A 13,501-nucleotide genomic window follows, 5' to 3' on the forward strand; every position below is an offset into this window, starting at 1 on the left:
AAAGTTACAAATGTAAAAATGATATGAAATACCTGTATTAATGTAAAGAAAATAGAGGTTAAAGTTGATTAAAATACTATGTTTCAATATTAAGATATATCTTAATATTCTACACTTAATGTTTCAAATATTTTAACAAATACATTGTAAAAGTATAAAATATTAAAAACATTGAAGTGGAATAGAATATGAATTAAATAAAAGATAAAGTTAAGTAAAATGTAAATTATAAAATGAGGTGAGTTTGAATCATATTCCTACTTTTCAGTTCTTCAGTTCTTTCTCCTCCACTTTAAAGCTATAGCCTTGAAAGACACCACGAAGTCACAGGGCATCCAGGAGCACAGCTTCCCTGTCCTCTGGCCCCAGTGGTGACCACACCCCAACTCATTCCCAGGACAACCCCAACACTGCCCAGTCATCCCATTCCTGCTGCAACCCCCTTTCTCTGAGCTGTCCCTGCATTGCTCCAATCTGTAAAATCCACTATAATCTGGCTCTAATTCCCAGCCTCAGACCCGTCAGAAAAGAGATTCTTTCCTAAAAATGGCCTTGCTAAAGTTTCTGTGAGAAATTACAGCACAAAACTCAGGGGAAAGCCCAGAGAATGCCAAGGTTCCCCTCCCTTACCAGGCAAAAACGCCCCGGACCAATGTGAGACAAAAAAAATCCCTCAACACTCAGAACCAGAAAAGGAAGGTTTCAGGTGCCTTGGCGTCTTTTTACGTGCACGCTTAAATCAGTATAAACTTGCCTGGTGAGGAGAGGAGGACACTTTGCTCCACACTCCTGCAAACTGGGAAGTCGGTGATGTCCTAAGTCGCTCAGGAGTTCAGCGCACTATTAAAGGCAGCACCAAGTTGCTCAGGCCTCAGAGCCTTGGTTCTCCTGCTGCAGGGATCACTGAAGAGGTCAACTCCAGTCAGCCTTTATCCAACAAAGAACCTATCCTGTGCCCTCTTGAGGCCACCTACAGCAGCACTCTGTCTTACCACCCTGAGAAGCCACTTTGTGCTAATTGTTTAGGGGGTGTCCGCGCGCCCCCTGGCGGCCTTCCAGAGAACCACTGACATTCTCAATGGCCCAGATCTATTTGCTAGTGGCAGGAGTTCTGCTCCATCCCTGCTCACTCTCTTAGCCAGAACTTGTCTGGGATCCCTAGCCAAGAAAAGACAGAAATCTCCACATATTTGAAGAAGATGAAAAGGATCCCCTCTCTGACATGACTAAAGGACAGAACTGAATTCCAACTTCCTTGGAAAAGAGAGAATATCACGCAAATCCAGATGACTTAAGGGACGTGTTACCATCATCTTATGTTCCAGCAGATGGTCAACCTCCTCAAAACGGAGGGCAGCCGAACCGCTTGGAACAACGCCCTCCTTGATCAACTACTCTCTAGCCTTGATCACAGCCTGGAACAACTGGGGAAGCAAATGGAAGAAGACAATCTGGCTTGTCCCTCTTTGGCGATTGTTGTTCAAAGATATTTCCAAAGAATGCATGACTATCTGAAAGACAAGAAATACAGCCCCTGTGCCTGGGAGGTTTGTCAGAGTGGAAATTAAAAGGTGCCTTTCCCTCATGTAAGAATCTTCAAAGAACTGTCAACAAATAAAAATATTTTTATAATTATGTCCCTCTCTAATCAATTGTGTTACTGTTTGCTTCGCTCTCCAAAGCATTCTCAACCCATGTTTCCTCACAAGCTGAGAAATTTCTCAAATCTCTGCTTTTACAAAATACATTTAGATAGAAAAATGCAACCTCTTTACTGGTATCAATAATTGCATAACATAATTAAAAAGATCTGGGGAAGTTTGGGAAGGTTATTTGCTATTTTCAACATATGAAGTTTCTTTCTTTTGGAAAGGACAGTCTGCTGTTAAAGATATTTGGCAGTTACCCTAATGCTAGGTAAAAAGAAAACTGTCAGGAATTTGATCCTAACAGAAATTTATCTTTCCTTCTTTTAAGAGCACCAAGCAGGCATTTGTGATCATGAGAAACTTTTGCTTTCCTCTCCTCCAGAGAGTGATTCAGGACAGGGGTACCCTGTCTTTTGTGGACTTTTACATCATTGACATGTGATCCCCAATTTGTCTTCCATTTGTCAATGAACTTCTAGTTTGGTGAACATATTGAGATTTGTGCAGAGTAGGGAGCCTGGAGAGGGCATGGAAGTTCCTGGCCCATTCCCCATACTTGGCCCTCAGCATCCTTTCCAGCTGGCTGATCCTGAGGTATAGTCTTTTATAATAAATCAATGATCTAGTAAGTGAGATGTTTCCCTAAGTCCTGTGAGCTGCTCTAGCAAATTACCACCACCCTGGGAGGGGGTCATGGGAACCTCTAATTTAGAGCTAGTCATTGTGAAACAGCACAACTCAGTCTGGGTCTTGAACCAAGGGGCTGCTCCTCTAACCCGGGCAAGACTCAGATAGGGACTTGAACCCACTGTCTTTTAATTAAAATTACACACCTGGACTCAGGACTTACTGCAGTTCAGTCCCAGTGCAGAAGGAATTCAGCAAGAGGCACAGTGATAGATAAGAAGTATATTTATTCAGAGAGAGAGTGTGGGGCATCTCAGAAGGGCAGGTGGCCTAGAAGATACTCATTCCATACAGACATCACCACCCATCTCAAAAGGTGAGAGTATGGTTCCAATATATGGGGTGGTTAGTTTAATGCCTGTGTAATTTCATAGGCTAATGAGTTGAGGGATTATTCCAATGATTGCAGGAAGGGGTGGGGAATTCTAAGAATTGGGCCACTGCCCACTTTTAGGTCTTTTATGGTTGGCCTCAGAACTGTCATGGCACCTGCAGACATGCACTTAGCTAATGTATTACAATGAGCATGTAATGAGGATCAAGGTCTGCTGGGAGTTGAACATTTCACTGTCTTGAACCTAGTTGGATCTGACCGGTTTTGTCTTTGCTTTTTTTGTCTTTGTTATTTTTTTTTTAAAGATTGCACTCTGCTCTCTCCCCTCTTTGTCAATCAGAAGTATAGGCCAAACTGCAATAATTACTTTAAAGCTATAATATAACAGTGGTGATGTGAGAATAACAAATAGAGAATAATGGTGCAGAATAGAGAATGGGCCTATCCAAGTATTATCAACCCATTCGTTATTATTGTGTCAGTTAATTGCAGCGGAATTTGGAATAGCCTTTTCAATAAATGGAGCTTGGACAAATCTCTACCAGTACAGAACAAAAAAGAACTTTGAGTCATACCACGAACTGGTGGACTAAAAATGATCACCCACCATCTGGTTCTACAGGAAGCACATCACTAACCATAGCAGCAATGACCTTCAAAATGCCCTGAAAGGACTTCAGGGCAGAGACCAGGCATGATGCACTCTGTGCTCTGGGAATACCTGGCAGAATGAGCCTTCCAGTTAGATATTTTCAGGGGAAGACTTTATGAACCCAGTCATTTGCATACAGCCTGACCTCCCCCTCACTTAACTCACAACTGGTACGTTGTGCATTTTTTCTCAGTTGATGAAGCTTACCTAGAGATTAATGAGATGACCACAGAACTAAATGTAAAAGCTAACATAATAAATATTTCAGAAGAGTACATATAAATATATCTTTTTGATCTTAGCGTAAGCAAACAATTTCCTTTTACAGGACACAAAAGCCCCAACGATTACAGAAAAGACTGACACACTGATCTCTACTAAGAAATATTAAGAGCTTCTCTTCATTGAATGACTAAGGGAATGAAAGGCCCACCATAGAGTGCAAGAAGAAATCTATAAAATAAACTTAACAGACTCACATCCTAAATACATTAAGGATTTCTAAAACATTAATTGAAAAGACATCTAAAAATAGTACAATGGAGAAAGACTTTAACAGACTCTTCACCAAGGGGTTAATAAGTACATGAAAAGGGTTTTCACCATCATTATTTACTGAGGAAATGCAAATCAAAAACAAGCAGCATAAAATATAAAAGAAGTTCTGGCTAAGAGGTATGATAACAGAAATCACGTAGTTTTCATCAGAGTCAAGTGGTTACAGATACAACAATGAAATTAAAAAGGTGGATATAAATGAGTTACCTAATGACATATTTAAAGTCATTTAAAAATAAAAATGTAGTAAGTATGGTTCAGGCTTCAAAACTGGAGTCCAGTGTCCACTGTGGACCTGGTTTCAGACAAGTTCTTGCATCGCAGAGAACTTGAGTTTTCTTTTTTTTTTTTTTTTTTTTTTTTTTTTTTTTGTCTTTTTGCTATTTCCTCGGGCTGCTCCTGCGGCATATGGAGGTTCCCAGGCTAGGGGTCAAATCGGAGCTGTAGCCACTGGCCTACGCCAGAACCACAGCAACATGGGATCCAAGCCGCATCTGCGACCTACACCACAGCTCACGGCAACGCCGAATCGTTAACCCACTGAGCAAGGGCAGGGACCGAACCCGCAACCTCATGGTTCCCAGTCGGATTCATTAACCACTGTGCTACGATGGGAACTCCATTTTTTTTTTTTTTTTGGAGTTTTCTAAATTGTGTCAAATTCAAGGACATCAGCAGCCATTCAAAAAACATACCTGCTAGCAGTTGAGAGTGGCAAACTTGTCATTTCAAAGTTACCCCCAACTTTGCAACTACATAATCATTTTAAACCCCAACCAATCATTGCCTAATAAACAGCCTTACTTCTTGCCAGCTCCAATCCTAATTCGTGACAATGTCTGTAACCTTGGGGCTTTTTGCCTTTATAAGCCTCTTTCATTCTGAATTCTAGCAGAATGCAATCCAACTGCTTCTTGGATCTCTGTCTCCTGGGCTGCAGTTCTTAGGAACCCCCAACAAGTGCCTCTTTATTTCTATCAGGTCTCCATTTCTGACATTTTGGTTAACATGCCTAATGTACAATGCAATTTGTAGGAAACTAATAAACAGGCCTGTGATGATAGAGAACCTAGATGCATGGTTTACTTTGGCATGAGGTTATTCAGTGGAAAAGAGGCACAAGCTAAATTTCTGAGATTCTAAAAATGTGCTCTATATTTATCTGGATATTGTACATATGTAACAATGTAAGATATAGACTTAGTGTTATAAGTCAAAACAATTTTTTAAATTAAATGAAAAAACTTACCAGTGGTGTTTCCCCACAAACTCTCGAATTTCTGGCTATTATTATCATTGATGATTTTAAGTTTGTTCATGCTTTACATACAGTATCTGATTGTTTCTTTTCAATGCATTTGTAACCTGTAAGTTAGATCATATTTTCTGTATTATTATTACTAAATTGGTTAGGTAATTTTCCAGAAAGGTCATCATTATTAAAAGTAAGGTTTAGAAAACCAGACTGTCTGCATGCAACCCAGACATTTCTGCTTTGTCCCATGCCTTCTCTTGAATATTGAAATTTTCCTGCATGCACTTAAGGTCATTTCTAGGTAGCAGGGAAGACAGACATTAAACAAATAATTGTGTCTCATTAAACCTCAGCATGGACAGTGTAGCTAACTGGAAGTACTTAATGCCAGTTAAGATGGGGAATCTGGAGGCAGCAGAAAATCCTACCTTTTGAAGAAAAAAGTAGAGGTTCTTAAGAAACTAAATCATCACAGTTTTCTGCTTTCTCACCTTAAAAAAAAAAGATTATTGTAGTAACTATCACATAGGAAATTTATCAATGAAAGAAAAAAATATTTGTACATTACTGAGACTCTGAACATAGTACAAGATATCTGCCCTAATATTAATGATACAAAGCACATCACCTGTGTGGTCCATGTGGAACCAAGTCATGCCAAGAAGAACTATGATTGCAGCCCCCCTAACACTCTCAGAGTTGGACACACTGGTGCCCCCCAGGTGGAAACTCTGGGACAGGGGTTTGTCTGAAGGACTCTGAAGGGGCAGAGCTCAGGAGCAGGTATGTGGTTAAAGTCCAGCCAGACTCAGAAGAGAAAGAAATTGCAGAGCAAAAGGAAAGCTTTCTTCTGGGCAATTAGCCTCTGAACAGCTGCCTGACCAAAAATGGCCACTCTGTGAACAGTAGAAATGAAATGAATGCTGCTGTAAATATTCCATGCTCAAACTTTTTTTTTTTCAAGAGGAAATTTAGGTGGGTGTCATCACATGGGACTGACCCCAGAAATCAGTATAATGTGGATTTGATAAGAGCAGAGAAGCACCTCAAAATGAACTTTTCATCTCTGTGTGTATGTACATATAAATATGTGTGTGTGTGTATTTTTTTTTTTTTTTGGTGTAGCCGTCTCTCACATTGGTTCTCTAAATAGATGGTGATCTTAGACTAGGGACAAGGCAGAAGTTTTAGAGAATCTATTTCACGTGATCCCTGAATAATATCAAAATCTATAGTTTCAAAATAAATATTCTTTTTTTTTTAAGGGCACATGGAAGTTCCCAGGTTAGGGTCTGGCAGCAACGCTGGATCCTTGACCCACTTAGCAAGGCCAGGGATCATGCTCAAATCCTCATAGATAATATTTGGGTTCTTAAACTTCTGAGCCACAATGGGAACTCCTAAAATAAATATTCCAGTGGAGAATCCATTGATTAAGATTGGTATATTTATTCCAAAGAATCCTTGTCTGTATTTTGTTTTCCATGCATACAATTTAAACAATAATAACACAGAATAAAACATTTTAAATATTACAAAAATTTCAAAGATTAGAACATGTAAACAGAATTTGCGACTACAAAAATTCTATGTTTCATGTTAATGCTTCTCTACAACAGAAGTAACTGAACTATATTTGAACTTAGGATTTAATAGATGAAGCTAGGCAGAAAGCTATAAAACCAGAGAAACCAAACTGGAAATTTGGCATGTGATTTTATATGTTGCTATGCTTCATGTGAAAAACAAATTGACATTTTGGAAGATCACAAAACATCACTGGAAGTCTGAATGCTAAAATGTTCTAAATTTAGTTAAAACATAATCATCAAAAGGAATCTGTGTCTTATTTGTGTAATACAATTCAAAAGAATTTATAATGCTACAAGGAAACCATGTTATATCTGAAACACTACAAAGAACATAAAACAAATATTTTACCTTATTTTTTGATCATATACCATTTGGAGGTCATCATGAACAAATGTATCAGAGTCAGGAATGTTTTCATCTAGAATAACCACCAAACAGTAGGAAAATTATTTATTGACTTTATTGAAATGAAGAAAAACCAGGTATACTTAACATATAAAATTAATATATTGGATAAATATGATATTGAAATAAAAATACTCATGGCCAAGGATATGAAAATAAAGATAGCAAGTGCCTAAATGGTGAACAATCCATTATTTCCCTCAAAAATAATTATGCTGAATTTGTGCCTAATTCAACTCATGTCAGTTTAATCTGCAACGATGTTGCTTTTGTGACTTGAAAATTGATAATTTTTTAATACTGTACAAACAATAATTTATTTTTTTTTTACAAAACTTTTACCTGCCCTCAAAACTACACTAAAAACACACCTGATGAGTATCAAGGTCAAAAGCAGTCACGTCCCTTCATACACAAACTCAAGATGTCTACCACACATGAAAAGATATAATATCAAGTGACAACATACATGATGATGCTGAAATCTAAAGCATTATGGCACAAATAGATTATGTATTTTTTGGCAATTTAATTTGGCAAATGATATTTTGAATCAAGTGTAAAAAGTTAACAAAGCTATACCAATCGCCCCATAAACCCATCTTGATATAAAGCAGCTTCCTTCCTAGAAGGCCTACACTTCTACTTTCAGCCAATGGGAGAAAGTAACTTTGAAAGTAAGTTGATAGATGTAAAATGCTAGGAATGGATATACGTGCACTTCCCAAATTTGAAAATAAATGGAACAAAGTTACAAAACTGGAAATGTAGGAATCACTACATTTGATTATGGGCTATAATCATATTTTATGATATGAAAAATCACAAAACATTCATATAAAAATATGAAAATGTTATGGGCTATAATACAAGCATATTTTTAGAATTAGCTGTTTATAGACATCCTAATTTCAATGATGAAATGGAGATATACAAATTTAAACCAATTGCATTCAAATTTTAAATATTTAACAAGAGAATATTTATTTTCAGTGAATACATTGAATTGCAAAAAGCAGCCACTGACTTGGCTTACATATTTTGATGATTTAAGTACTGTTTAAATTCAATTTAAGTGTTTTTAAGCAAGATTCAATGACAGTAATTTGTAATACAAAATCCGCTTTGTCTTTGGATGTTCTAAAATGATTTACCAATATGATTTAGTGCAATCTCATCCAGATTGGAAGTAGCTTTGAAAATTTTATAGAAAAAAATGAGTCATAGTGCAAAAAAACATTTTGGTGAGCTGAAAATAATTAGAAATTATTTAAGACCACCAAAAATGTTCAAAACAGCCATTCTTGCACTGAAAAATAAGATAATCACAGATGTGTATTTTGAAAATTGATTAGTTTCCTTTTCTTAGAGCAAAGAAAGTAAAATTCTAACAAATTCTAATTTGGGTATAAAGAAAGCATTTAAATTTAAAATAGTCTTGTAAATTTTAATACAACCGCTTTTCAGTGTTTCCAATTTTTTTCAACTACTTCGAAAAATTTAACCATTAAAACAAAATCATAAACGCAAGCATAAAGGAGAATGTACTTTACCTTATGCCTCCAGTTAGTTTCAGCCAGGCACTGATCACGGGGTCCCAAAGTCATTCCATTTGGAGAGCTGCAGAACCCGGTCCAGATTGCAGATTGTAGACCTCCTTCCCTAAATTCATCTTCTTCCTCAGAAACAACCCTGAATCTGAAAACACAGCACAACATGCTCTGACTTCGAGCTGTCAATTCCTGCAGAAGTGGGCACTGGTGTCAACTGGCTGAAATCTCCCACCAGAAAGGGAAGGATGGACACAAGGGCAGGTGCAGAAAATGAAAGGTTCTGTGCGAAGCAGAAGCAGAGATCCCCGCGGAAGTCAAGTCAGAAAAGGAAGTTGACACACTCAAGACCTCAGGGGCTCCCCAGGTCGCAGCGGCCCCTTCCGCGAACCAGAGGTCCCTCTGACCGTGACGCCCGGGTTCTCCGCGTGGACGCTGGACCAGGAAGTGGGTTCCACCTGGTGGGCGGTTCCGTGACAGCGAGTTGGCCATCCCCTGCCGGCCGCTGGGGCGCAACGAAGGCAGCTTTGGGCACACCGTCTGAGTGGAGGACCAACTCACAGTTTCTCTGTGGTCCTGTACTTCATTGAACTGAATGGCATGATCTGTTGGAGAATGGTGCTGGGGATGCTTTGCTCCTGCGCCTCCTGGTCTCAAGGCTGTGAAAAGCAGGAAATATTCAGGCTTTTGCGATATCTGAAAAACATCTCTTTTCAGTCACGCCAGAATGACAGGAGCTGCTTTAACTTCGTTACATGAAGGAGATATTTACCTCCAGAAGACACAAGCCACCATTTTCTGTCATCAGATTCTCAATATGTTCCTCAAAGACTACAGTACAGGAGTTTCCGCCATTGCGCAGCTGTAACGAATCCGACTAGGAACCATGAGGTTGCGGGTTCGATCCCTGACCTTGCTCAGTGGATTAAGGGTCTGGCGTTGCCATGAGCTGTGGTGTAGGTCGCAGACGCGGCTCGGATCTCGCGTTGCTGTGGCTCTGGTGTAGGCCGGCGGCTACAGCTCCATTTAGACCCCTAGCCTGGGAACCTCCACATGCTGCGTGAGCAGCCATAGAAAAGGCAATAAGACCAAAAAAAAAAAAAAAAAAAAAAAGACTGCAGTACAGATCTTCAACCCATTCCACAAAGACAACTACAGTACAGCTTGGAGTGAGATCTGCTGGTTAAATTTCTCTCTAGCCAGTCTGGAACTGGAGCAGAAGCTGAAAGGAGGCAATCTTTTGGTTTGTCCCTACTTGGGAATGTTGTCCAAAACTACCTCCAAGGAGGGGGCAGCTATCTGAAGGAGAAGGAGTATGACTGCCTTGCCTTGGAGATTGTCAGAGGGATTTTGAGCGAAGTGTGCTTTCCCCCATTTAATACATTCCAAAGAAAAATTAGGAAATAAGAAAATGATTCTCACTACTTTTTAGTCAGTTATAGTGTTGTCTGTCAAATCCAAACAAGAAATCTGCATTGTATTTTCTGCACCGGCTATAAAATATCTGAAATCAAAATCAAGGTTTATATTTAAAATGTATCTAGTTTCCCAAAAATGTTCAGAAAAATAAATGATCTCCATTTCTTCAATAAATAAGCTTATGATCATACATATTTTATTGATCTTTTCAACTTTTTGAGGGTATAAGCTGCCCCTAGAATCTGATAGAACTTCTCATGGAAAACCTTCATTATATTATTTTGTTAGAGACTTCTGTCAAGGTAATCTTAGACAGATACACATGAAAATATCAGTATTTTGAACATGACAAAAATGTCTCCTCCCTACATGTAACACCTCAGGGCAAGTATTCCTGATCAGATGGTTCTCTCCCAAATGGTGATTCAGGGACCCAGGTGCCTTTGGCAAAGTGCCTTTGCCATCATCTATGTGACTATAAATGTGACTGTGGTGCTTGGGTTTATCCCTTTTTGTTGTAAAAGGAAAAGCATGGTGGATTACATGGCCGTATTTTCACAGGCCAGACCTGTGCAGGGAAAACATGACCTCTAACCATGATCAACCAGCCAGCTTTCATTCACACGGCCACACCTAACTCAATAAAGAGTCTGGGAAGGGAGTCTAGATTGTGACCACTGGGAAGAAGATTCAAGAGTGCTAAAGAAAAAAACCACTGTTTCTCCCAGACTTCAAGAAATACTACAAAGCCACAGTCATCAAAACAGTGTGGTACTGGTACCAAAACAGACAGACAGACCAATGGAACAGAATAGAGAATCCAGAAATAAACCCTGACACCTATGGTCAATTAATCTTTGACAAGGAAGGCAAGAACATAAAATGGGAAAAAGAAAGTCTATTCAGCAAGCATTGCTGGGAAACCTGGACAGCTGCATGCAAAGCAATGAAACTAGAACACACTCTCACACCATGCACAAAAATAAACTCCAAATGGCTGTAAGACTTAAATATAAGACAGGACACCATCAAACTCATAGAAGAAAACATAAGCAAAACACTCTCTGACATCAACATCATGAATATTTTCTCAGGTCAGTCTCCCAAAGCAATAGCAATTAGAGCAAAAATAAATGCATGGGACCTCATCAAACTGAAAAGCTTTTGCACAGCAAAGGAAACCCAAAAGAAAACAAAAAGACAACTTACAGAATGGGAGAAAATAGTTTCAAATGATGCAACTGACAAGGGCTTAATCTCTAGAATATATAAACAACTTATACAACCCAACAGCAAAAAAGCCAATCAATCAATAGAAAAATGGGCAAAAGACCTGAATAGACATTTCTCCAAAGAAGATATACAGATGGCCAGCAAACACATGAAAAAATGCTCAACATCACTGATTATAAGAGAAATGCAAATCAAAACTACCACAAGATACCACCTCACACCAGTCAGAATGGCCATCATTAATAAATCCACAAATAACAAGTGCTGGAGGGGCTGTGGAGAAAAGGGAACCCTCTTGCACTGTTGGTGGGAATATAAACTGGTACAGCCACTATGGAGAACAGTTTGGAGATACCTTAGAAATCTATATATAGAACTTCCATATGACCCTGCAATCCCACTCTTGGGCATATATCCAGACAAAACTCTACTTAAAAGAGGCACGAGCACCCGCATGTTCATTGCAGCACTATTCACAATAGCCAGGACATGGAAACAATCCAAATGTCCATCGACAGATGATTGGATTCGGAAGAGGTGGTATATATACACAATGGAATACTACTCAGCCATAAAAAAGAATGACATAGTGCCATTTGCAGCAACATGGATGGAACTAGAGAATCTCATACTAAGTGAAATGAGCCAGAAAGACAAAGACAAATACCATATGATATCACTTATAACTGGAATCTAATAGCCAGCACAAATGGACATCTCCTCAGAAAAGAAAATCATGGACTTGGAGAAGAGACTTGTGGCTGCCTGATGGGAGGGGGAGGGAGTGGGAGGGATCGGGAGCTTGGGCTTATCAGACACAACTTAGAATAGATTTACAAGGAGATCCTGCTGAATAGCATTGAGAACTTTGTCTAGATACTCAAGTTGCAACAGAAGAAAGGCTGGGGGAAAAAATGTAAATGTAATGTATACATGTAAGGATAACCTGACCCCCTTGCTGTACAGTGGGAAAATAAAAAAAAATATTAAAAAAAACACTGTTTATTTTTAAACTATGTGCTCTAGAGCACTATTTTTCAAAGAAACAATTTTCTTGCTTGCGTACATCTTAACCAAAAAATTCTGACTGCAAATCTGATTCCACACATTATAACCAGACAAGGAATGTGAGAGGAGAGTGCACAGGTGTTCATAACATAACTGGCCCTTTCAAAGGGAGATTCACATGGATTCCCAGGGCAGAGGTTAAAGTTAAAACACACCTGCTTCCGGATTGGAGGTACATTTGGAGCCTTCTTACAAATCCTTCTCTGCCTGCTTGGGGCCATGTTGATTAGCCTATGCCCTCCTACCCCATTCCTCCTCTCAGCAAGCCCCTGACAGAGAGCTGCTGCCCTGTTATTAACTCCTTGGAAGCTTTGGGCTGAGAGACCTTATTCATTTGACTCTGCTCCTTGGGTAGCTTGTAGGGTAGAAGGGGTTAGCTAAGCTCTACTACTTTGGGTTTAAATCTTGACTTCATCACTTGGTAACTGGTGACCTTGGACAAATCATTTAGTGTTTCTAAAGCTCACTGTCCTTACTGGAAAGTGTGCCCAATAAAAATGATAAACTTACACTACAGAAGTTGACTTCATATACTTTAAGAGCAGATGAATTTACAATCAGATGAGAAATGAAAATAGAAATTTGGACACTTTTGGAGCTTTCCAAAGTTGGTGTCACCAGTGTTCCTGTTCTGGTTGTTCCAAAGGATGGGGGCTTTAGGAACTGGACAAGGTTGATGGAAATTTTTGCTGGTGTTCTTATCTTTAGGGCTATGAGTATGTTCTTAATCTGCCTTTGATCTCAAAAAACAGGACCAATAGTATCTAAGAGATGAAATGTAAAAACTGGGTAGGAAATTTTTACTGATAAGAAAATACAGACTCAGGATAAGTACTTTTTCTTAGAGCTCAAATGGCTCAAAGAATACCTGGAATTGAATCCAGGTCTTTCTGATTTCAAATCCAGAACAATCTTGCCCCTTGATCTGCTGCCTTCCCACAATGGACAACACTGTTACAAGCAAATCTCCTGTACTTTGGATGATGTGCATGACAGCTTTCAGTGCAGGCATCTTGTTCAATGTGAGCTGTGGCCTTGGAGTCACAACAGGGACCGATCTGGGGTTTAGAACTAATGAAGATACTTGACATGGGGCTT

At 39.1% G+C, this 13,501-nt stretch overlaps 1 protein-coding gene across 1 annotated transcript; it reads left to right on the forward strand.

Annotated features, from left to right (window-relative positions):
* Positions 1-1,078: 1,078 nt before the first annotated feature.
* Positions 1,079-1,590, forward strand: LOC100155323 (interferon alpha-17-like). Its single transcript, XM_003353506.3, is given in 3 exon segments — positions 1,079-1,110; positions 1,112-1,550; positions 1,552-1,590. Coding segments are annotated over 3 exon segments (510 nt in total).
* Positions 1,591-13,501: the final 11,911 nt, after the last annotated feature.

Source organism: Sus scrofa, chromosome 1 (genome assembly GCF_054392235.1).
Source record: "Sus scrofa isolate SSC_HxYL_T2T_F1_AM1 chromosome 1, Sscrofa_HxYL_maternal_Yorkshire_Landrace_v2.0, whole genome shotgun sequence".
Taxonomy (NCBI): Eukaryota; Metazoa; Chordata; class Mammalia; order Artiodactyla; family Suidae; genus Sus; species Sus scrofa.